Source organism: Brachyhypopomus gauderio, unplaced genomic scaffold (genome assembly GCF_052324685.1).
Source record: "Brachyhypopomus gauderio isolate BG-103 unplaced genomic scaffold, BGAUD_0.2 sc60, whole genome shotgun sequence".
Taxonomy (NCBI): Eukaryota; Metazoa; Chordata; class Actinopteri; order Gymnotiformes; family Hypopomidae; genus Brachyhypopomus; species Brachyhypopomus gauderio.
In genome coordinates, this window is record NW_027506881.1 from 1,359,424 (window position 1) to 1,384,845 (window position 25,422).

At 43.2% G+C, this 25,422-nt stretch overlaps 2 protein-coding genes and 1 long non-coding RNA gene across 3 annotated transcripts; 1 reads left to right on the plus strand and 2 right to left on the minus strand.

The window, feature by feature from the left end:
* Nucleotides 1-536: 536 nt before the first annotated feature.
* On the minus strand, nt 537-6,277 carry LOC143489284 (uncharacterized). The gene is made up of 5 exons (XR_013124634.1): nt 5,927-6,277; nt 5,196-5,828; nt 4,914-5,029; nt 4,657-4,750; nt 537-4,295 (listed from the first exon to the last, which is right to left on the minus strand). It is a non-coding gene; the product is annotated as an uncharacterized LOC143489284 (long non-coding RNA).
* A 2,575-nt stretch (nt 6,278-8,852) lies between these two features.
* LOC143489202 (uncharacterized) lies at nt 8,853-12,918 on the plus strand. The gene is made up of 9 exons (XM_076988053.1): nt 8,853-9,053; nt 9,994-10,046; nt 10,151-10,270; nt 10,423-11,105; nt 11,282-11,420; nt 11,520-11,642; nt 11,735-11,786; nt 11,970-12,544; nt 12,849-12,918. The coding sequence occupies exons 2-8, from the start codon at nt 9,996-9,998 to the stop codon at nt 12,137-12,139; spliced, it is 1,338 nt and encodes a 445-aa protein (XP_076844168.1). The 5' UTR covers nt 8,853-9,053; nt 9,994-9,995; the 3' UTR covers nt 12,140-12,544; nt 12,849-12,918.
* A 5,521-nt stretch (nt 12,919-18,439) lies between these two features.
* On the minus strand, nt 18,440-25,103 carry LOC143489203 (uncharacterized). The gene is made up of 14 exons (XM_076988054.1): nt 24,833-25,103; nt 22,992-23,044; nt 22,700-22,819; nt 21,758-22,545; nt 21,215-21,353; nt 20,996-21,118; nt 20,854-20,905; nt 20,545-20,670; nt 20,244-20,443; nt 19,792-19,947; nt 19,565-19,639; nt 19,249-19,385; nt 18,790-19,061; nt 18,440-18,561 (listed from the first exon to the last, which is right to left on the minus strand). Exons 2-12 carry the CDS (start codon nt 23,040-23,042, stop codon nt 19,356-19,358), a joined length of 1,860 nt encoding a protein of 619 aa, XP_076844169.1. The 5' UTR covers nt 23,043-23,044; nt 24,833-25,103; the 3' UTR covers nt 18,440-18,561; nt 18,790-19,061; nt 19,249-19,355.
* Between the last annotated feature and the right edge of the window lie 319 nt (nt 25,104-25,422).

The following is a 25,422-nucleotide window of genomic DNA, read 5'->3' on the forward strand; positions in this document are numbered from 1 at the left end:
CCATGACTGTTCCCTACCACCAGGCCATGACCATTTCATATGGAAATAATAACTTTATTATTCACCTGGCTACATTTATATAGAAATAATAATAATTATTATATCTGCTTCACTAGGATGGTTGTTACGGTTACGCAGTGCTGCTTCTCTCACTGGGCACATCTCAAATCAATCATTATTTAGTGCCCATTTAGTGCTTTTAGTAAGCGTAGGAGTATTTTTGTTTAGGATAGTGAATATACATTCAGCTTTTGACTGTGTAGTGCACTAGTTAACAGGGGAAATGTTATTTGAATGTTAAAAAACACAAATGAAACAAAACGAGGACTGTTCTCTCTCTTCAAATATAGTATTCTTATATTTCTTATTTAGGTTTCAGCCTTACATCAAGATGAATATGTCACAACAAACACAGAGTCTCGCTGGAGAAGAAAAATGAGGAAGCCACCAAAACTCTCCAAACGATATAGAAGGCTAAAAACATTGGTGAGTATAATAATTTAAAATATATATCTTTGAACATATAGAGGCCACTTTATTTATTTTATTTTAGAGATACTTTTGTATCTCTAAAATGCTGGTGTGTTTAAAGTGTGTAGCACATCTCTTGATGGACAAATGCACTGATAACATGGTCACTGAACTTTGCGTTGGGAAAAAAAAATCTAACTGGGTGTTATAAATATAATGTATCTTATATTGCAGAAGGAATCTAACTCAGGAGCCCAAAACACAGGTGTATATTGTTGGGATATTTTTTCTTGACCCAGATAGGCCCCAACACTGCCCCGATGAACCGATTGGTTTTGACTGAGTTACCCAAGCAAAGTCTTAACACCAAAAGTTCTTTTAGATCAATTTATATGAAATATAAATGAGTACAAAATAGCCAAAGTATACATGGTACAAACTCTCCAGTGCACTGGTGCTAGTTGCCTAGAAGTCTACCTAACCCAAGTGGATCTCAGCAGCGTCCCAGCAAAAAGGGCTCTGCACCTTAGTTGCCCTCTCCTCTGTCCCTTCAGGAAATACTGTCCCAAATGATAAATAGTTCATTATTATCAGGTTCTCAATAGTGTTTCAATTCATGGGGGGTTGTGAACATTTTTATGTTCCCTAGGGGGGGCATGACAGAAAATAATTGAGAACCACTGCCTTATCAGGAGAGTAGGTACAGTAGACTGGGTGTAGGGGAATGGAAAATCCAGGGAGAGAGATTCTAACTGAGGTGCAGACACACAGATAAGGGAATGAACATGTCAATGTGTTCTGATTAAGGATTTGCTGGGTGTATGTATGTCTGAAACACATCTGGAACAGGAACATCTGTCCAGCGCAGTGGAGTTGGGGTGAAGCAGGGGGACCATAACAGCTGGAACAGGTTGAGACTCAGTAGCAGCATGACGTCAGGAGTAGATTTACCTCAGCAAGAGGAGAGACAAGATCATTAGACATGTCTTAGTACAGAGAAGTGTAAATTAATGGACTATAGTGTGCAAGGCTCCAGCAGATCTAGCTATGGCAGCACAGCTAAAAGTGTGGAGCTAGAAAATAGCACAGGCATGAGGATCCCTGAGACATCAGGATTAGGTTTATCTGCAGGCAGAGGCAAAGAATAAGACATGTTAACATAATGTTTTTATATGAGGAGAGAGGTGCATTCGCCGACTAACACGTCCAGGTCTCCTAAAAAGAACACCATGAGTGACCTTAATCTGAAAAATGAAACACCAGAAGACTTTTTAACCCATGTGGTGTAAATACTTGTCCAAACATTCTCAGGTATGGCCAGTTTTTTTGTTTGTTTGTTTTGTTAGGGTTGCATCTTGCACAGATGAAGCACAAGTCTAAAAGTAACAGTTTTACAGGTGAAGCTTCTACAAAGTTAATCACAAATCATTAATGACCCCCCTTTGGGTGCCATATGAAATGCCATGAACATGTCGCACACGAAATGGTAGGCAAGACTTGGGGAGAGCTATCCTACTGTCGGGGGCAGGAATGGCCTCAAGCAGGCAGGCATGTCCTGTAAAAACAATCAAGAGATTTTGAAAGATATGCAACACGCCTATATTTACCACCATGCTCTTGAGGCAGGACCCTCGCCATGACCCCATATTCAGAGACCCCATTGCTCCTGATTACCTCCAAGAACTTATTTCCAATTATGAACCCCCACGTCCACTAACATCACAGGTTGCTGGCTTCTTATTAGTTCCAATAATAGCTAATAAATAATAATGAATAATGAGGTAACAGCAGGGGGAAGATTAAATGGATGAAGGATCAACCCACTGCCCTGGCCCCTCTTACCACCCCGAATTACCCCCTGCTAGGGTTGTATCACCACAGCCCTGGACTACCATTACTGACCATCAAGAAGTCTAGGACTCTTAAGAATAAGAATTACACAGATAACACATGTATATAAATATCACACATATACGCAAATTCTAACACAATGTGCAAGTATGTTTCATTACAACAAATATAAGTTTTATAAAAAGAAGTTTGCAGCAAGTGTGATTCCAAATATATTTTGGTTTCTCCCGAGGTTTCTTCCTATTCCCCATCATAGGGAGTTTTTCCTCGCCACTGTCGCCTTTGGCTTGCTCATTAGGGTTCTAGACCCATAGTATTGTTAACCTTGTAAATCCTGTAAAGTGCTTTGTGACAACATGTGTTGTGAAAAGCGCTATACAAATAAACTTTGATTTGATTTAGTTTACTCTTTAGTGGGATTCAGTGAATTTGCCATTGCACTATACGTACTGCTAACACATTGTTTATTCTTTAGCACGAAAAAATATGCGTAAAATGCGCATGAAACACATACAAAATGAGCTAGTCAGTATGTGCCCCGGCCCTTAAATTCAATTAAGCTGCCGCTGAGAATCATTTAAATCTGCTAAATATTAGATCCCTGTCATCTAAAGCATTACATGTTTTGCTTGACGGAAACTTGGACTCGGCCAGGCGACTATATGGCCCTAAACGAAGCGTCTCCCTCTGGCTATAGATATGTTCATAACCCCCGTCCAAATGGTAGCGGGGTGATGTTTGAACATCTCATCCTCACTGTATCAAATTTATCAACCAAAGTGGCGCAGACATTTATGTTAATTACTCTTTACTGCCCCCTGATTCATATTCTGAGTTTTTGCTACTGAGCCTCATTTGAACTTGTCTTGAAGAATTTCAACTAAAGTTTGATCAGCCTGTCATTTGATTTTCCACTTGGATTTTGAGTATGATTCCAAATGCAGACCTCCATGGGATAATAATTTTAATTTACATTGATCATTTTTTATGCTATTTTGTTCTCAACACATTCCACTATGTAATAAATAGATTTTCTACAGTATATTTATATTTGCAAGAGTTATGGCATAATTTAGCATTTCACTAGCCTTACTGAAAAGGTGAATCCACCAACTTTGTTATATCTGCATGACAATTAGGCAACCAAGATTTGAAATAAACTAAAACAGAATGAACATAAATATTCTGGCCTACAAACCACTTCTAAACCAAATAACCAGTTGGTCAAGTCTTTAAATCACAGAAAGCAAATGTGTCTAAAGTTGACATAGGCTAAGTGTTTCAGATTGTAGACAATGGTGATGAAGATAGGGGAGCTTGAAACCCTGAGGCGTTTGATTCCTTAGATGAAGGAGAATACAAATTAAGATGAAGAACAGGAGTACTTTAAAGTCTATTTAACTGGTTGTGGAGATCCAGTATTACATGGCATTTTACATGTAAATGAACATCTGACTGTAAGAGTCACTTCAATAATCCCTCCAGGGACCTTGGTCATATTTTTGTCACATTTATTTTCAGAAGAGCAGTGAATTCTATTGCCCCCCTGTGTCAATAGTATGTCAAGTTAGAGTCTCTCCTGTGTGAGTGTGATGGTCTCTCTACTCAATATTTATGTGGTGGATTTTACTGAATCAGCTGACAGGAGCCACTAACAATCTCAACTGGAACTTGGTGTGATTACTGAAACTAAATGTAATGTGTGTTGTACAGAACTCTCTGTGTGTGTGTATGTGTGTGTGTGTGTGTGTGTGAGAGACAAGGACATTGTTAAGACACATGCACACATTTAAAATGCTTCTATTTAAAGATGTTTAGGAAGAACTAATATATGCCAGTGTGTGTAATGCTGGATGTCAGACGATATCAGGTTGATGAGCAGGTGCAGCACCTTCATTTCACCTGTGCAGGTGCAGCTGCTGAGGGCATCCACACAGGGGAACAGGAGGAATGTTCTCAGGCTGCAGAGCACCCTGGTGTGGAAAAGAACACAGTAAATTAAAAAACACCCTAACAATCAGGGTTGGGTTGAAACTGTGAAACTGTGTGTGTGTGTGTGTGTGTGTGTGTGTGTGTGTGTGTGTGTGTGTGTGTGTGTGTGTGTGTGACAAGGACGTTGTTAAGACACAACTTAAGTATAACTTCCCTAAGCTTCGATATATGTCTGTAATTATTAATTAGAACAAGAACGTCATTATTGTAACTTCATTAGTGAGACAAAGAGGTGTTTCTGGGTTTTCTGGAGTCCCCATGTCTTAGCTGTGCAGGGTGTTGCTGGTGGAGACATTGTGTGTTGGTGCTACGGTTGTTTCCTAGTGTGGAAGTTGACCTCACCTTTTTACACCTTATCACAGAGCACATAGACCTCAGTCTTTCCTGTACAGGGACCTTGAACAACATTTAGCCCGCTGATCTTCAGTTTCAGCTACTACACACATGCGCCACACACACACACACACACACACACACACACACACACACACACACACACACACACACACACACACACACACACACAGCATTTTAGTATTTTAAAGCTGATATCTGAGATCTGAAGTATGTTTGTGTAGTAACATGGTGGAGCGTCATACTCTTGTCATATATAAGGTTGGACACGCGGGGACTGAGTTGGACTCTGTCTCCATCCTCACGCTCCAGCTCACACAGCCGCACCACGTTCATGTCCATGTCTTCAATGAGAGACCAGCTGCAGAGAGAGAGAGAGAGAGAGAGAGAGAGAGAGAGAGAGAGAGAGAGAGATGGGTACACTAGTTACACTTTACTATAGTTACATTACAAAGCATTTCATCATCAGCAGTCTTCTCAACTCGCCGGTGTTACGTTTGAATTCTTGACATAACCGGTGGACCTGCCTGGCGAACTTCTCTCCGCCCACGTCTCTAGGGTTGTCCATCTGTCACATGACTTCTTTGATGTTGGACACAGTCCATGGGGGGTGGACCACCATCAGTCCTTCATGGTCTGTCACCTCTACCTTTGGCATCTGGTGGTTCTCTTGTCTCTCCTTTTTCTGTGTTTTCTTTCTAATGAGGCCTGCGTTTTGAAATGACCCCCCCGACCGTGTGAACCCACGTGCTTGCTCTTCTCCTGTTTCCTGCTCATTCTCTGTGTCGTAACCGCTGTAATCTTCTGGGCTGGTGCTGGTGATGATGATGATTGCAGCACCAGCAGCTGGGTTGGTGATGATGATGATGATGATGATGGCACCACCAGCAGTAGTGCCTGCGCTGCTGTCCTCTGTTCAGCTTGTGAGTCAGTTTTCTGGGCTGAAGTTTTCTGGTCCCGATGCTGCTCTTGTGGTGTTGATGGCGGTTCGTGGTGTTGTCTCCTCGGTGTTGGGTTGGCTCGGGGTCTCGAGGGCACAACTTCCAGGTCTGGATCAGCCTGCAACTTCAAGCACTGAGATGGTTGAGACGGACCTGCCTGCATGATTCTCTTACCTGCTTCTTTCTGCCACATTCCAAGTGCCTTCCAGTTGTTAAATACTGAAATGCAATTAAAATGCGATTAATTTTGATTAATTAATCACAAAGCTTCTGATTAATTTGATTAATTTTTTTATTATATATATACATGTAAGTACCAAATATAAGAATATAAGAATAAATTCTGCACTCTTAGGGAAACGTGCTCTTGTCGGGCACAGGTCTTCTCTCTGGAACATGTCTACATTCCCACCTTCTCCCTGTCTAGTGTCCTTGACCCAGAGGGTGACCTTAAACTTCCTCATTTGGTCGTACGCCATGTTAAAAAAGTAGGAAAGTAGAGTTTCAGCATTTTCTATAACATGATCCTCCAGCAGAACACTGCTTCCTTCCTGAATTTCCTGAATTTATTGAGGTCCAGGTTCAGCTCTCTCAAGTGTGATGAAGGGTTTGACTCCAGAGCTGAGGACAGAGCAGCGCAGTCTTCCTCTGAAATATTGCAGTCAGATGGCCTGTAGACAGAAAGAGATAAAAACACACTTACAGCTGCACATAACAAATGCATCTCACACACAAGGTCTTTCACATTTCAGAATACACACACTCAGAAATGAAGCTGCACCAGTCTAATCACCCCAAACACATATGTTGTGTGTGTGTGTGTATTAGAGAGGGATGCTACGATGTGTGTGTGCATGTGTGTGTGTATAAATAGAGAGTGAGAGAGAAGGGAGTGTGTGTATGTGATTCATGTGTATGTGATCTGATAAATACACTGATAATATGGATGTTTCAGAGATAGGAAGAGGGTAATAGCAATTATTTGTGTGTATGTGAAGGAGAGACAAACACTATTTTTAAGTGTGTATTTATAAGCACATATATAAAGCATATGTATACATATCCTTTTGCATATTTGCCAAATCCTTAACTTTAGTTAACCTTAACTTTAGTTATCTCTCATGCTCTTAACATTTTTGTGGTGCTTTGACACTTCATTTCATACCATTAAAGATACTTTGAACTACTCTGAACTGAGTGCTAAAGACTGAGAGAAAATTGAGAGTGCAGCTAGATGCAGCTAGACAACCTGCAGAGACGAGAACAACTCCTCCCCATGCACTACAACACACACATGTTGTTCTGTTGCTGTTGCGTTGTGTTCCTGCCTCAGGTGGGTGGGGCCCATTATAATCCCCAGCACCTGAGGGCCATTTGTCCATCTATATATAGCTTGTCTTTGTACCAATTGACTGCTGGTGATTGTTTCCTTACTTTGGATCATGTCTCGGGTTTTGTGTTGTGCACCTTAAGCCAGGTTCACACTACACGATTTTAGGCTGGTTTTTCAGTCGCCAACTGTTTTTTGTAGATCGCCGACAGAAACTGTGGTTGGAGGCAAATCGGCGATCACTCGGCGCTCGCTCAGTCGTGTTGTAGTGACATGCTGAAAGACGCTCGCCGAGTGGTCGCAGAGTGGTCGCCGACTCATCGCAGACGCCCGACAAATATCTAGAATGTTTAATATCTAGCATGTTTAATATCTAGCATGTTTAATATCTAGCCCAGTCGGCGACTGTTCTCGTGTTTTTGGAGGGCAGCCAGATGAGTCGGCGATTCCCCAGTCGTTTAATTCGTGAGCCCATGTCACCGATCAGTCATGTAGTGTGAAAGCCACAACAACTGAAAGACTCGCGATTACAGCACAACCAGTCATGTAGTGCGAACGGTACAAAAACCTGACGACTGAAAAGTCGTGTAGTGTGAACCTGGCATTATTCATTAAATTCCTCCTTTTCCCCGAGACTGGCATGAGTACTTAGTCATTAGAAACACTGCACACGTCCTGTTCACTTGTTCACTTCCTGTTCATAAATCTCACAATGTTAATGTTAATCAACAGGGTTCAGTTCTTGGCCATTTCCATTTAATTATCTATATGTATATCTATATCACATTCTACAGAAGCACCATAGAGAGCATTCTGACCAGCTGCATCTCTGTGTGCCATCTGTTATATTCTTGAAACCCTCTCAATCATGGTTACTGGAAATCTATTGATACATTTCATTTCATCTCATTTATTTTTCTTATATATCCAAAACTTTGTTGTACAAAACTGTAGTTCTAGTCCCTGGTCCTAAGTCCATCATTTCCAGACTTCATGGTGCCACGATCTTCTTCTACCGCTGCTATATTGCTAGACTTAGGCCCATAGCCACCCACCACCACACAGACGCTCTGGTTCATGCTTAATCATGTCCAATCTTGATTATATTCACTTATTATATCTTGATAACTTTATCCTGAAACTCAAAACATCCTTTTTGTTTGGCAAACCAAAACAAACCGGTGTGCTCACTGTAGTATGTCTGCTACGTTACACTGGTTATCTATCTTACAATGCATTCAGTTTAAACGTATTTCCACACACACATGTTGGTGAAGTGTACTTACTGGCCATGGGCCTCCACTAGACACACACACACATGAAAACATGAGTGTAGTATTAAAAACACCTCCATAACACTGTTGTCATTAACGTACCCTTTACCGCCTTGTGTTACAATCTCAAGATGAGCTGTTGCTCGGCCTTTTCTCACAATATCCACTTTTTCGTTGAATGGCCGTCTTGAAAATGGTGTTGTTATCCTGCGATTACATCCTTTCCTCTTGTGAAACAGCACGGTAGCTCTGCTAGCAGCTGCTAACTAGCTAGCGCACAAGCTAAAAGCTCACGAGACGTAGAACGGTTGCACGCGGACCAGCGACAGGGTTGCCAGGTCTTACAAAATTATCCAGCCCAAAGTCAGTCTAAAACCCGCCCTTCAGAAGCTCAAACTAGCCCAAAGTTAGTATTTTGTTTATGAGGGATTTATTATCAGTATTGCGATTTATATTAAAGTCATTAATAATATTGTAACATTAGTGTTTATCAACTAAATAGTAACCCAAGAAAACGCGCCCCGCCTCCGCTGAATTTTCACCCGCGACTAGATTTCCAAACAAGCCCAATTTGGCGTGAAAACCGCGAACATGGCAACTCTGACCAGCGAGAATATCTCGAGACCATTGGACCACGCCCCCGCCATTCTAATTCGAAATATGATTGGTTGATTAAACGGTGTAAGGGGAATTCCCATGACGTCACACAGCAACTGTATATAAAGTGGCGCGCGCGATTAGCGGGGTACAGTCGGAGGAAAGCAGTACTCGGAGTTGAACACTTTAACAATATTTATTCACCACAGCATTTAGGCTTCAGCCACGCAGATTGCTGCAGAGGTATGTGTGTGTCTTTGGACTTTTAGCGCTAAGGGTTTCTGACGGTCCTTTGACTTTAATTAAGCGATAGAAGACGAGAGGGAGTGTGTTATCGCCAATAACCGGCTGTGATTCGGTCGTAGTGTGGAGTCTTTTTCTGAGTCTGTCCAAACTGGCTGCAGCTCAAACGTTATGTTAACAACATCCATTTGATTAATTTTAGCAGGTTGTATATAAAATAATAATAACAGACCATTATTAACAATTTCATCTGTTAACCTTTCTCCCAAGAGCCGCGTGAATCCAAGCAAAGAGCCGTTTTGTGTTTTGTGTGTACATGCCGTTGCCTGGCAACGCTCCGCGCAGTTCTCACAAACATCCACCTCAGATTGTGAGGAACTAACTGTTGTATAATGATGGTTTTAAATGCGGTTTTTAAAGTAACTGTAGATTCAACATTTGTTTTTGGAAAGAGTATCGATATTTAGTGATTTTTGACGTACCTTATTACTGATATGCAACCAACTCTTAAACCTTTGGGACTGTTGTACATTTACTAGCTAAATGTGCATTAATACACATTGAGGCGATGGTAGCAAACGTTTAGGTCAGGAGTGGCCAACCTGCAGCTCTTTGCTTGGTTTCATGCGGCTCTTGGGAGAAAGGTTAACAGGTTAACAGGTTGTTATTATTATTTTCTTAGATAAGACATGTTTACTATGCATTTAGTGGCCCTAAACATATGGCCCTACCAATAAGCAGTTGTCAGATTACTGTAAAACACAAAGAAAGCACTATTTAACTATTCAAATGGTTCATGGATTATTAGCTGGCTGTCAAAATAGTGGAGGAGCTTCTCAAATGCCAGAAGCTCTTGGCACCAAAACGTTTTCTCGCTCTGGTGAACTTTGAAGCGCGCTGGTGTTTTGCCTGTCTGACTGATGTGTTGACCTCGTTTCAGAAATGGAAGCGTTGCTCAAGAAAACATGCGACCAGCTACTGGAAGCCCACAAGGTTGGTCTTGTGCACAGTATAATGTGTCATTACATATGTGTCATTATGTGTCATTACATATTATAATAGCATTTCTATGTGTTTATTAATGATTTTCCTCATAGATTTATCAGCATCAGGTGGCGAAATATAAGGAGCTCATGATGACTTGCCAGGAAAAAGATGAAAAGATCTTCAAGTTGGAGAATTCTTTAGAGCAAAGTATTGAGACAGCGTCTGAATACGTAAGTGATTTTAACTCTGATGAACGTGACAAAGACATAGTAATGTGTGACAATACACAGTAGGATATCAGAGTACAGAAAATAGTGACATTGTAAGCGTTACAAAAGAGGTAAACCTGCCCTGACTATTTTGATACTGTGTTTTTCATCAGAGGTCCTTTGTTGATGGTGTTAAAGAGGAAATATTGCATTATAGAAAAAAATGCAAGTGTTTGGTCAACAATGGCAAGGAGGAGGTGAAACACCAGGAAATCCAGCGGCTTGTGCAGACTTTGAAAAAGAAAGACGAGCTTCTGGACCAGATGCAGCACGAGCAGCATTCACTAAAGGAGAAGGTGAAGGAACTTGCCAATGATCTGATGCAGCAGGACCTGGTGTACAGAAACACCGTCTCCACGCTGGAGACAGAGAGGGCAGCAGCCACCCGTCTCACTGCTGAGAATCAGGCTTTGTCCAGTAAGCTCGTCGAGTTCCAGCAGGTCACCGATTACATGAGCACCAAGCTCCAAGCACTGGAGACTGATTTAAGTATCCAGACAAGCACAGTGATTGATGTTTCTGAGGAACTTCAGAAAGCCAAAGCTCTTCTCAGGGATGGTGAAGAAGAGCGTACCCAGCAGTCTAGGACCATCAACTCCTTGAAGCTGGAGGTGGGGGAGCTCCAGCAGAAGAACATCAAAGCAATCATGACAACTTTACATGAGAAGAGCCGGAAGATCGAGGCCCTGGAGACAGAGCTGAGCCGCACCAGAAAGGAGATGGAGAAAGTCCTTGAGGAGCTGAGGCAAGACAGATGCACTGCCCTGAGGGAACAGGCCCAGGAGGAGGTTTTAAAGTAAGACCCTTATTAATCGATCTTACTCAGCAATGCTCAAACTGTTCCCTTGTCTTTTAATAACATGCAGTTGGCCTTATATATCAGATAATACATAGGTCTGATCCAAACTGAAAACATGGTAAGAGTTGGCTGTACACAGTATCAGCATAGCAATTTGTATTGTATGGTTACAGGCTCCAGAAGCAGATGTGTGATGACCAGGATCAAATCAAGACCTTACATGCTGATCTGCTGCAGAAGGAGTACAACATCTCGTATCTCCAATCAGAGATGCGTCAGGCCAACACCCGTATTGCCGTGCTGCAGAAAGAGGTTAGTAAACAAACCATGGTGTTAAAAATAATCAACGTGGCAGGCAGAGTGGGTGGCGTTAAACCTAACATGTCGGATCACTTCATCGTCCCCCTTAAGGTACAGACCCTGGCTGAAGCTCTCTGGGAGCACAGAACCAAGAGAGTTGACGCGGAGGGAGAGAGGGACAGAGCTCTCAGCGCCTTGTGGAATCAAGAACAGACCATTGCGCAGCTGAAGACTGTGAGTGCCGTTCATTAAGTCTTACTGAGCTAGTGATCTTTCACACGGGCTTCCTGCGTGTTTTCTCATAGCTTTTTCCATGTCGTTGACAGGAGCAGGTCGGGTCGCAACAAACTCTCCGGAAATACTGGGAGACGTGTCAGCGTGAGTACTTTAACACAAACACCCCACAGTACAGCAGTACTAGTGCTAACACCGTGAGAAGGAGCCAACGGTTGCAGAGACGCCTTCTGCTTTAGACCTCTTGAACCGGTGCTCTCGTGCGGTGTGCTCTAGTATGTGAAATAAGTGGAAAACCTCACCTGGTGTTTGATCTTTTGCCTGTAGTGCTTCAGGAAAAGGACAAGATGATTCATGAATTGCGGTTCACCCTTGCAGAGAAAGAGAGGGCACGTGTGGAGCAGGAGAAATGTCTTCACGCTCTGCAAAAGGACATCAGATCCCTAACTGAAAGTAATGGGAGGCCATTGCATTTTTTTGAACACACAGATTGTTAAGTAACTCGTCTTTTATAGTCGCTGACGTTGGTAACGCTATTCAACCATTTCTCACAGAGCTGGATAAGTTGGAGAGGGGGACCAGACAGAGTGGGACTGCCTGTGGTCCTGATCCCGCACATCCCAAGGGAGATAACAAGCGGGACACTACAGGACGCTGCACAGTAAGTGTTACTTCGTACTCTTTGATGGCAACATATTTCTCATCCTGCTGCTTTTCTCAGAGGAAACAGAGGAATGTTTTCAGAGTGGGTGGAAGTGTTGTTCTAGATGTTCCTTTTGATGTTCCAGAGAGACACAAAGTTGAAGGGAAAGTCTGGAGGAACGGTTCTGTCCCCCAACAAACCCAAGAAACCAGCGGGGAAAGACCAGAGCAAGACACCACAGCAAGACACCAGTGGCAGAGTAGGTTCTCTGTCTCACACACACTTGCTTGTTTTGGCTATTAAAATCTAGCAGTGGTTTTTTTTTTTTTCTCACTGGTCAACACACTGGTCACAAAGCCACAATAATGATATACATGTAAACAATTTAAGAGAGATGCAGACATAACAGTTAAGATAAATTCAGACAGCAGTCAGTGTCAATCATCTCCTAATTAACATACAGACCTGATCCCAGATCAGCACTACAGGCTCAGGACCTTCCAGCACCTGCAAACCCGTGTTGTCTTGTCCTCACCAGCCCTCTTTCTGATTGCACTCGGCAGGACTCTTCGGTCTCCACTAAGACGAAGGAGAACCGCTCCTCCAAAACAGCAAGCCCAACACCATCGACGTCCACAGGGCATCCAAATGGAATGTGAAGTTCAGCATCGACGTCTGCAGGGCTGTAAAGAAGAAACCACCACATTGAGCTGGTCAATTGACACGACCACCATCATAAGATCAGCTTCAGGCTTTCCAACAATAAACCTCTTCTTGAATAAATGAAACAAGTTCTTCCAAATGGTTCTATTTCTCATTAATAGAAAAAAAGCACCAGCTAAAGTTTCCTATATACAGTAGTGTTCAAAATACTAGCAGTTCTATATGACCAACCAGATTAATCACTGTTCTTGACAGTGACAGTTAGAAGATGCCTGTGTGAAGCTAATCTATTAACAAGATGTCCCCACAAAGTCCCACTGTTAAAAGACACGTACTGAAGCGGATACAATTTGCCAAAGAACACATCAACTGGCCCAAAGAGAAATGGAGAAACGTATTGTGGACTGATGAAAGTAAAATTGGTCTTTTTGGGTCCAAGGCCATTTGATTTTTTTTCGGGAAAAAATCCGTCAAATCATACATGTATATTTTACGTCAATAACTACAGAGTAACCATAAATGTGACAAGAGACACGAAACGGGACAATAGTGCAATACAAGGGTAGTGAAGTGGTAAGATGAGATGGGGGATTAAGAGGGAATAACAGTACCAGTGTATCAACAGATCAGTACTGTGTTGATCTGGATGCTGTATGAGTGTGTGCTGGGGTTAGGAGGGGGGGGGGGTAAAGTTGGGAGAGAGTTCAGCATCCTCACAGCCTGGTGTATGTAGCTGTCCTTCAGTCTAGTGGTCCTGAGACTCCACAGTCTCCTCCCTGATGGCAGCAGGCTGAAGAAGCTGTGTAGTGGGTGGGTTGGGTCTCCTGCCAGGTGAAGGGCTTTCCGTGTGAGGCGGGAGCTGAATAAGTCCGGAAGGGAGGGGAGAGAGGTACCGACGATCTTCAGGTCCTCTGTGACACACACACCCAGGAACTTGGTGCTGCTCACCCTCTCCACCGCAGTATCGTTGATGAACAGGGGAGTGTGCTGGGTGCGAGTTCTCCTGAAGTCCACAACAATTTCCTTGGTCTTGTTGGTGTTCAGAGAGAGATTGTTGTGTTTGCACCAGGAGGCCAGGTGGCTCACCTCGCTCCTGTAGTGTGTCTCATCGTTGTCGCTGATGAGACCCACCACCGTTGTGTCATCCGCAAACTTGATGAAGAGATTGGAGGGGTGCTCTGGTGTGCAGTAGTGGGTCAGCAGCGCGAACAGAAGGGGGCTCAGCACACATCCTTGGGGAGCCCCTTTGTTCAGTGTTACGCTGTTGGATCTGTTTCTGCCAACCCGCACTGCCTGTGGTCTTCCGGTCAGGAAGTCTAGCAGCCAGTTGCACAGTGATTTGCTCAGCCGAGTGAGCTGTTGGGGGATGATAGTGTTAAATGCCGAACTGCAGTCAAGGAACAGCATTCGGACGTAGGTGTCCTTCCTGTCCAGGTGTGTAAGGGCTAAGTGTAAAGCAGTGGAGATGGCATCATCAGTCGAGCGATTAGACCGATACGCAAACTGGTAGAGGTCCAGGAAGGAGGGGAGGGAAGACCTGATGTGATGCATGACATGATGTGAAACGTTTTTAAGTTTTTTTGTAGATAAAGTCAGGGATATTAGAGGTAATATTCTGCTTCCTTCTATACCTATTACAGTGGTTCCTCAGGTGGCTGTACCTGTAGTTTTAGAGCAGTTTTCTCCTATTTCTCTTGAGGAACTAAAAAAGGTTATGCATGGCCTGCACCCGTCTACTTCTTCTGGTGATATTCTCCCTGCAAAATTCTTAAAAAAGGTCTTTGACTCGGTGGGCATTCACATTCAGTCAATTATCAATTTGTCTCTTGGATCAGGCTGTGTCCCAGACTATTTTAAGCTAGCGATGGTGCAGCCTATTCTTAAAAAAACGGGTCTTGATACTACAGACTGTGTAAATTATAGACCAATCTCAAAGTTACCTTTTGTCTCAAAAATACTGGAGAAAGCATGGTGGTGCTGGTGCGGATGCTCGCTTCTATTCCACCATTCTTAAGTTTTGGGTACAAAAACGTAGCACAAGTAGCAAATTGAAGAGCAGCAAACTGCAGCGTGTGTGGTATAAAAATACAGGACGCTGGTTCCACCACATCTAATTTTATTTGCCACCTGAAAACCCACCCGGAAAGGTTTTTAGCAATATTGCAATATTGGTATTGACTTGCCACCAGTGCAGCAGTATAGAGGGTGTTCAGTCATGGAGGCCTCATAATGCGCCCTCACCGAGCCAGGCTAAGTGCAAGTACCCTGTCAATCTTGATCTTTGTAAAATGTAATGCATTAGTTGCTCAAACATTTTCCTTTTATGGGACACTGAAAGACACCTTGAAGTTGAAATATATTGTGTTTCATCCAGTTCATTAGGAGACAAAAAGTTGTTGCTGCAGGGCATATTGCAAAATTTGAATGCTGTTTTAAACTTTTATTTTATAATCACTAATTTGGTTGCTATTTTCTTTATATGCAGACCTTTCATATGTGACGCCGAAGGCGTCGGGACAGAGGCAGCCGGAGACGTGGGTGGAACTGAAGGGAGTTTATTCTCCATGACTACAAAACAACAAGATCTTGTTTTTCTCCTCGAGAGGAGGCATGCTGTCAAAATACAGCTGGCACTGGACCAGGAAGCCCTCGAAACGCTCTGGGTCCCCTCCGTAGGGTTCGGGGAGAGGAATCGGTGTCCGTGGTGTCGGAGGATGTACGGACGCCTGCACCGTCAGAGCCTTTATGCAGGACATGAGTGTGGTCACCAGCGCACGGAGTTCCTGGAGCTCCTGCAGCTCCTGCAGCTGTTTACCCAGGACGATACCTTGGTGGGCCAGCACCTCCAGAGGTGAGGCTCCCTCGCCTCCGGCTGCTCCAGGCTGCACATTCTGTGACGCCGAAGGCGTCGGGACAGAGGCAGCCGGAGACGTGGGTGGAACAGAAGAGAGTTTGTTCTCTATGACTACAAAACAATGATGCCCAAGTAATACTCTTAGCGCACACACAAACAGTGATGCAAAAGTAACGCTAGTGGAATGCTCGCCGGATCCAGAGACGCTGTTGTAGCGGCAATGTGCAGCACTGGACCGGACGACCTGCGGGCTTAAAAAAGAGCAACGTAATAGAAAACAGGTGCATCAGTATTCAGGTGATTGTGGCTGTGGGAGTGGTTGGGTGCTCGGGGGTGTGTGCTGGGATCAGCTGCTGGCCGGGATGCGTGCCCTCCTGTGGCGACCCGGCTCCCTCACCGTGACATCATATATATTTTATATAGTTATATATAGTTATATATAGTTTAAAAATGTGATTGTTAGAAAGATTTCGATTTTTTAATTTCACAGCCCTCCTTTATCTTTTAGAACAAAATATAGCAGATGTTCTACTGAAAGAAGAGAATATTGTATCCAGAACAATGTCAGTTTTGTAAGAAAAATACTTTTTGGAGAAAATTACAGATACAAAATTTATCTAGAAAACATTTGGGTGTGTGCGTGCACTTTTTGAAATTGTATTTCTCAACTTACTAGTTTAAGCTATCATACATCAGAAGTGTCATAACAGCCATTACAACTATAAAGTGATTTGCGACTACAGTGTCACTCAAATACTTGGACTTGGACTTGAGACCAAAGACTTGAGACTTGACTTGGACTTGCAAAAAATGACTTGTGAGCATCACTGGTGGGCACATTCTTGTTTACAATATATTATAGACCTCTTCTTCCATATCCAATATTAACTATCAGTGGCGTGCACACATAGACATCAGGTGGTGCTAAAGCACCACCAACTCTGCCCTTTATCAACCAAAGTGCCCTTTTGAAACTTCGTTTTTTTTTTATTATTATCATTTTACTGAGGTCGGTTTGAAATGATCTTTTGAAAACCTGAGCGATTAAAAACAATGCCCTGAAATGAGCCACCACCTCGCACACACCCGACCTCTCTCTTCCTTTAACACCAGATGCGCTGCAGCAGCAGTTCAGTTCAGTGAGTGGAAGGAAGCGTCTTCAGCACAGCACACACGCTCACAGATAGACTTCTTCTCCCGTCCCCACCAGCCAGGTCACATACACATCAAGTCAAATCGTACCGTTTGCCCTCTAAGCCCAACGTGAAATCATTTTCTTGTGTTGTAAAATGTCTCATACAGCACCAAACTACTAAGCATTTTTAGCCGACTGGTCACCTGATAAACTAGTCGCACTAGCCCAAATCAATGATAGATAACGTGAGGACGACCACATACAAATAATTAAGGTAGAGTTTGCAAATCTATGTGTTAAGCTGAACGTCTTCTGTTGTATAGGTTTTGTTAGGCAACATAAATTAACACATTCATTTGTGAAAGAAGAAACGGGAAGTTCCCCATTACCTGTGAAAAATGCCCATCTGCATTCATGTAATGACAACACTCAGTAGCCTATAACTCCTTCTCCTACTTTACGGTCTTTTACTGTCTTAATTGTAGGCCTATATTGATTTACTAATTGCAAAATATATGCAACAAGGCCTGCAGACAGTGGAGGGTAAACAGAAGTTACCTGAAGGACATGACTGTATATTGGATATGAATTATATCAGTTGGATGCGTGACTTTTTCTCCATTGAAAACTCACGTTTAGAGAATGTGACAAATAAAAGTCAAATTTCATTCAACATGTGCTTGTAATTTTTTTTATAATGAAGTGTTCCACGTGCGCTAAAAAGTGCCCTTCACCCCCCCCCCCCCCCCCCCCCCGAGCACTTGCCCACCCAAAAGGTCTGTGCACGCCACTGTTAACTATATAATAATAATAATAATAATCTTTATTTGTATAGCACCTTTCATACATACATGTAACTATATATACAGTTAAGTCCTTCAGTTAACTTCTGTTTATCCTCCACTGTCTGCAGGCCTTGGTGCATATATTTTGGAATTAGTAAATCAATATAGGCCTACAATTAAAACAGTAAAAAGACCAAAAAGTAGGAGAAGGAGTTATAGGCTACTGCGTGTTGTCATTACATGAATTTTTCACAGGTAATGGGGAACTTCCCGTTTCTTTTTTCACAAATGAATGTGTTAATTTATGTTGCCTAACAAAACCTATACAACAGAAAACATTCAGCTTAACACATAGATTTGCAAACTTTACCGTAATTATTTGTATGTGGTCGTCCTCACGTTATCTATCATCTCAAGGGTATTTCAAGGGTATTTTCTCTTTTTTTACTTTCATCAGTCCACAATATGTTTCTCCATTTCTCTTTGGGCCAGTTGATGTGTTCTTTGACAAATTGTATCCGCTTCAGTATGTGTCTTTTAACAGTGGGACTTTGTGGGGACATCTTGTTAATAGATTAGCTTCACACAGGCATCTAACTGTCACTGTCAAGAACAGTGATTAATCTGGTTGGTCATATTGGACTGCTATTATTTTGAACACTACTGTATATAGGAAACTTTAGCCGGTGTTTTTTTTCTATTAATGAAAAACAGAACCATTTGGAAGAACTTTTATTTATTCAAGAAGTGGTTTATTGTTGAAAAGCCTGAAGCCTGAAGTCTTCTACGTCTTCCGCTTGACAGTGAGATGATTTCTGTCATGTTGATGTACTCATGATCTGCGAAGGAAATCAGAAACAGCTTGAAAACTACAATTCCCAAAATCACCTCAGTGATTACAATAACAATAGGTTACTATGATAACACTGTACTGAAGTTACAGGCATCCCAGAGCCCTACTCAACAGATGTGAAGGTGTAATCAATGGTGATGAGCCTCTGTTTCCTCTGAGAAAAGCAGCAGGATGAGAAATATGTTGCCATCAAAGAGTACGAAGCAACACTTACTGTGCAGCGTCCTGTAGTGTCCCGCTTGTTATCTTCCCTGGGATGTGTGGGATCAGGACCACAGGCAGTCCCACTCTCTCTGGTCCCCCTCTCCAACTTATCCAGCTCTTTGAGAAATGGTTGAATAGCGTTACCAACGTCAGCGACTATAAAAGACGAGTTACTTAACAATCTGTGTGGTTTCTGTGTGGTTGGAAAGCCTGAAGCCTGAAGTCTTCTACGTCTTCCGCTTGACAGTGAGATGATTTCTGTCATGTTGATGTACTCATGATCTGCAAAGGAAACCAGAAAAAGCTTGAAAACTACAATTCCCAAAATCACCTCAGTCAGCCCAAAAACAATAGGTTCACTATGATAACACTGTACTGAAGTTACGGGCATCCCAGAGCCCTACTCAACAGATGTGAAGGTGTAATCAATGGTGATGAGCTTTGGGGCTAGAACAGCCTGCGATCTAACCTCATGGGTTTTCTCTTCATCTCTGCAGGGTTGGAGCTCTGGGGGATCTTCTTGGCTGGGTGGAAGCCTGCGTCAGAGGGGCCAGGGCGGGGGCGAGGAGGGTGCGCTCAACTGGATCCGTCCTCACTTGTCTTACACTGACAAATCAAAAACATTTTCACGACAGGGTGTTTTAATTATACCCTACAGGAACCGGTTACAGTAATAACTACAGTTGTAATTACAGCCCTGGTCCAAGCGATCAGCATTCATTACTGCCGTGATCGTGATCTTGGAGCCACAGGTATAAGAGCAGCTCTGCTGCGCAGACACAAACCTTCACAGACGTCACGCTGACCCTGGAGGTCGTCCGGTGCCGCAGTTTCTTCCCGTTGTCAGATGGCATGGAGTCCTAGACCACACATAAAACAACGCAGACAGGTTCAGGCCAGGTTACGAGGATACTATTCAACCAGCTAATTGTGAGCAACTCCTAAAAAAAGTCAAACATTTAATTATTTTTTTAAGGCAGGTTCTGTCAAGAGCCCTCCGGGAGCTACAGACCTCTGTGAACTTTCTCTTCTGAGCTGGTTTAATGGACCTGCCGCTTCCAGCCTTGCGGACGTCGACGCCCTGCGAATGCCCTGCGGACGTCGATGGTGTTGGGCTTGCTGTTTTAGAGGAGCGGTTATCCTTCGTCTTAGTGGAGACCGAAGAGTCCTGCCGAGTGCAATCAGAGAGAGGGCTGGTGAGGACAAGACAACACGGGTTTGCAGGTGCTGGAAGGTCCTGAGCCTGTAGTGCTGATCTGGGATCAGGTCTGTATGTTAATTAGGAGATGATTGACACTGACTGCTGTCTGAATTTATCTGTTATGTCTGCATTGCTCTTTACTGTTGTGTCTGCATCTCTCTCAAATTGTTTACATGTATATCATTATTGTGGCTTTGTGACCATAAGCAGTGAGACAAAAAAAAAACACTGCTTGTGTGTGTGTGTGAGACAGAGAACCTTACATTGCGCTGCACTCTGCCACTGGTGTCTTGCTGTGGTTGCTTTGTCTTCTGGTCTTTCCCCGCTGGTTTCGTGGGTTTGTTGGGGGGGCTTACTGTGCAGCATCCTGTAGTGTCCCGCTTGTTATCTCCCTTGGGATGTGCGGGATCAGGACCACAGGCAGTCCCACTCTGTCTGGTCCCCCTCTCCAACTTATCCAGCTCTGTGAGAAATGGTTGAATAGCGTTACCAACGTCAGCGACTATAAAAGACGAGTTACTTAACAATCTGTGTGTTCAAAAAAATGCAATGGCCTCCCATTACTTTCAGTTAGGGATCTGATGTCCTTTTGCAGAGCGTCAACACATTTCTCCTGCTCCACACGTGCCCTCTCTTTCTCCGCGAGGGTGAACCGCAATTCATGAATCATCTTGTCCTTTTCCTGAAGCACTACAGGCAAAAGATCAAACACCAGGTGAGGTTTTCCACTTATTTCACATACTAGAGCACACCGCACAAGAGCACCGGTTCAAGAGGTCTAAAGCAGAAGGCGTCTCTGCAACCGTTGGCTCCTTCTCACGGTGTCAGCACTAGTACTGCTGTACTGTGGGGTGTTTGTGTTAAAGTACTCACGCTGACACGTCTCCCAGTATTTCCGGAGAGTTTGTTGCGACCCGACCTGCTCCTGTCAACGACATGGAAAAAGCTATGAGAACACGCAGGAAGCCCGTGTGAAAGATCACTAGCTCAGTGAGACTTAATGAACGGCACTCACAGTCTTCAGCTGCGCAATGGTCTGTTCTTGATTCCACAAGGCGCTGAGAGCTCTGTCCCTCTCTCCCTCCGCGTCAACTCTCTTGGTTCTGTGCTCCCAGAGAGCTTCAGCCAGGGTCTGTACCTTAAGGGGGACGATGAAGTGATCCGACATGTTAGGTTTAACGCCACCCACTCTGCCTGCCACAATTTTTTTTAACCCTGTGGTTTGGTTACTAACCTCGTACTGCAGCCGGGCAACGCGGGTGTTGCCCTGACGCATCTCTGATTGGAGATACGAGATGTTGTACTCCTTCTGCAGCAGATCAGCACATAAGGTCTTGATTTGATCCTGGTCATCACATATCTGCTTCTGGAGCCTGTAACCATACAATACATTTACATTTATGGTATTTGGCAGACGCCCTTATCCAGAGCGACTTATATCTCTCTCTTTTTTTTTTTAATAGAAGTGAGCAATTGATGGTTAAGGGCCTTGCTCAGGGGCACCACAGTCATGGCCTCAGGTCTGGGAATTGAACCCACGACCCTCCGGTCACAAGACCAGTTTCCTAACCACCAGGCCATCACTGCCCTGTGGTTACAATACAAACTGTTACAATACAAACTGCTGTTCTGATACTGTGTACAGCCAACTGTTACCATGTTTTCAGTTTGGATCAGACCTATGTATTATCTGATATATAATGCCAACTGCATGTTATTAAAAGACAAGGGAACAGTTTGAGCATTGCTGAGTAAGATCGATTAATAAGGGTCTTACCCTAAAACCTCCTGAGCTTTAGAGTTGAGTTCCAGATCTTTATGTGCCAGCTTCTCCTCCATGTCTTTCTGTCTCCTCTGTGCCTTCTCCACCTGGGCCTGTTCATTCTGGCATTGCTGGAGCTTCTCCCTCAGGGCAGTGCACATGGCCTTTAACTCAGCCAGCTCCCGCTCCCTGGACCTCTCGTTTTTTTCAGCGTCTTGTTTTTGTCTCAGCTCCTCACAGGCTTTTTGAATCTCCTTTCTGGTGCTGCTCAGCACTCTCTCCATGGCCTCGATCTTCCGGCTCTCCTCATTCGAAGATGTCACCACTGCCATGTAAGCACAGTTGGACTTTCTTCCTCTGGAAAGTGTGTGGAGCGTCTGCTGGAGCTCCCCCACCTCCAGCTTCAAGGAGCTGATGGTGCTGGACTGCTGGCTACGCTCTTCTTCCCCGTTCCTGAGAAGAGCTTTGGCTTTCTGAAGTTCCTCAGAAAGATCAACCACTGTGTTTGTTTGGATACTTAAATCAGTCTCCAGTGCTTGGAGCTTGGTGCTCATTTCATTGGTGATCTGCTGGAACTCCACAAGCTTCCAGGTCAAAGCCTGATTCTCAGCAGTGAGACGGGTGGTTGCTGTCCTCTCTGTCTCCAGCATGGAGACGGTGTTTCTGTACACCAGGTCCTGCTTCGTCAGATCACTGGAGAGTTCCATCACCTTCTCCTTGAGTGAATGCTGCTCGTGCTGCATCTGGTCCAGAAGCTCGTCTTTCTTTTTCAAAGTCTCTTTAATGCCATCAACAAAGGCCCTCTGAAGAAAAACACAGTATCAAAATAGTCAGGGCAGGTTTACCTCTTTTGTAACGCTTACAATGTCACGATTTTCTGTACTCTGATATCCTACTTTGTATTGTGACACATTACTATGTCTTTGTCATGTTCATCAGAGAGTTAAAAGCACTTACGTATTCAGAAGCTGTCTCAATACTCTGCTCTAAAGCAGTCTGCAACTTGGAGATTGTTTCATGTTCTTCCTGGCAAACAGTCATGAGCTCCTTATGCTTTGCAACCTGATTCTCAGAAATCTATGAGAAAAATCATTAATAAAGACATAGAAATTATAATATGTTATGTTATTATATCATTATTATTTGTAGATGTACAAATTATTATATTGTATTATTATACATGTTATAATATGTAATGACACATAAAGACACATATGTAATGACACATTATACTGTGCACAAGACCAACCTTGTGGGCTTCCAGTAGCTGGTCGCAGGTTTTCTTGAGCAACGCTTCCATTTCTGAAACGAGGTCAACACATCAGTCAGACAGGCAAAACACCAACGCACTTCGAAATTCACCAGAGCGAGAAAACGTCCATTTTGGTGCCAAGGAGCTTCTGGCGTTTGAGAAGCTCCTCCACAATTTTGATTAGGGGTGCCCTCGGGCTTTCAAGCCCTTGCTTTTCAACTACCTCGCTATCATATAAAGAAAAGAGAGCTAGTAGCATTTTGCATTTATCAGTTCATCTGATCTTTTTAAGTACCTGTGATTCACCAAATTCACTGTCTTTAGAGGTAAATGTACGTATTCAGAGGTAGACCTGTAGCCTAAATGTTCCTGATCCAGCAGAACGGACTACTAATGGGATATAAATTATGCTTTGTTTGTCTTAGAAGTACGTCATACAGACTGCACTATGATGTAAATGTGTTCGTAAAATTTGAAAAGCCTCGTCGTGGTGTACTGCAACCAGTCATGCAACTCACAAAGCCGTAAAAAGAACCACTTTGGATATGTGTCTGTTTGTGTGTGTGTGTGGTATGTGAGAGTGTGTGTGAATGAAGGTGTGTTTATGGCATGAGAGAAGGTGAGAGCGATTGTGAGTACGACTGTGTGCAGTGTGTATGAAAGTGTTTACAGTCTAACACAACTCTTGATTCTAGTTTAAAACCTACAGTGATATTCCCTTCGTCTCTTATCAGGTTATGTTTAGTCTATTTTGGTGAATCGTTTTGATACATGCTGCATCATTTAGCTCATCATCAGCATCAAATGCTCCTTAAATGTAGATTGCTAGCTAAGTATTTAGACAGAAACCAAAGCTTAAAAACCCTGATTAAAAATCCCATTTAACACAAACTAGTATCTATCTAAATAGTTAGCTAGGGGAATTAATAAAGCTCTTTAAATGTAGCTAGCTAACGATGCATTTGCTTTGAGTATTTGCAGTGCGTTTTCCGCTTGCATCGTGATGGGCTTTCAGGGCCACCGTACTATCGACTCGAAAACTACATAGCACAAGTCACAGCATCGAGACCTTCGACACGCTTTTCAAGCCCTATAATAATATATATTGATCAGTATTCCACTAAATGCATAGTAAACATGTCTTATCTAAGAAAATAATAATAACAACCATTAAATAACCTTTCATCTGTTAACCTTTCTCCCAAGAGCCGCATGAAACCAAGCAAAGAGCTGCAGGTTGGCCACTCCTGACCTAAACGTTTGCTACCATCGCCTCAATGTGTATTAATGCACATTTAGTTAGTAAATGTACAACAGTCCCAAAGGTTTAAGAGTTGGTTGCACATTAGTAATAAGGCACATCAAAAATCACTAAATATCGATACTCTTTCCAAAAACAAATGTTGAATCTACAGCTACTTTAAAAACCGCATTTAAAACCATCATTATACAACAGTTAGTTCCTCACAATCTGAGGTGGATGTTTGTGAGAACTGCGCGGAGCGTTGCCAGGCAACGGCATGTACACACAAAACACAAAACGGCTCTTTGCTTGGATTCACGCGGCTCTTGGGAGAAAGGTTAACAGATGAAATTGTTATTAATGGTCTGTTATTATTATTTTATATACAACCTGCTAAAATTAATCAAATGGATGTTGTTAACATAACGTTTGAGCTGCAGCCAGTTTGGACAGACTCAGAAAAAGACTCCACACTACGACCGAATCACAGCCGGTTATTGGCGATAACACACTCCCTCTCGTCTTCTATCGCTTAATTAAAGTCAAAGGACCGTCAGAAACCCTTAGCGCTAAAAGTCCAAAGACACACACATACCTCTGCAGCAATCTGCGTGGCTGAAGCCTAAATGCTGTGGTGAATAAATATTGTTAAAGTGTTCAACTCCGAGTACTGCTTTCCTCCGACTGTACCCCGCTAATCGCGCGCGCCACTTTATATACAGTTGCTGTGTGACGTCATGGGAATTCCCCTTACACCGTTTAATCAACCAATCATATTTCGAATTAGAATGGCGGGGGCGTGGTCCAATGGTCTCGGGATATTCTCGCTGGTCAGAGTTGCCAGGTTCGCGGTTTTCACGCCAAATTGGGCTTGTTTGGAAATCTAGTCGCGGGTGAAAATTCAGCGGAGGCGGGGCGCGTTTTCTTGGGTTACTATTTAGTTGATAAACACTAATGTTACAATATTATTAATGATTTTAATATAAATCGCAATACTGATAATAAATCCCTCATAAACAAAATACTAACTTTGGGCTAGTTTGAGCTTCTGAAGGGCGGGTTTTAGACTGACTTTGGGCTGGATATTTTTGTAAGACCTGGCAACCCTGTCGCTGGTCCGCGTGCGACCGTTCTACGTCTCGTGAGCTTTTAGCTTGTGCGCTAGCTAGTTAGCAGCTGCTAGCA

What these genes read in the sequence shown, in the direction of transcription:
- LOC143489203 (XM_076988054.1), bottom strand. Translation starts at nt 23,042, where the DNA reads ATGGAAGCGTTGCTCAAGAAAACCTGCGACCAGCTACTGGAAGCCCAC. An exon ending in AGCTACTGGAAGCCCACAAG is followed by an intron (nt 22,820 to 22,991) that starts GTTGGTCTTGTG and finishes TTTTTCTCATAG; the next exon opens with ATTTCTGAGAATCAGGTTGC. An exon ending in TTGCCCGGCTGCAGTACGAG is followed by an intron (nt 21,119 to 21,214) that starts GTTAGTAACCAA and finishes GTCCCCCTTAAG; the next exon opens with GTACAGACCCTGGCTGAAGC.
- LOC143489202 (XM_076988053.1), top strand. Translation starts at nt 9,996, where the DNA reads ATGGAAGCGTTGCTCAAGAAAACATGCGACCAGCTACTGGAAGCCCAC. An exon ending in AGCTACTGGAAGCCCACAAG is followed by an intron (nt 10,047 to 10,150) that starts GTTGGTCTTGTG and finishes TTTTCCTCATAG; the next exon opens with ATTTATCAGCATCAGGTGGC. An exon ending in TTGCCGTGCTGCAGAAAGAG is followed by an intron (nt 11,421 to 11,519) that starts GTTAGTAAACAA and finishes GTCCCCCTTAAG; the next exon opens with GTACAGACCCTGGCTGAAGC.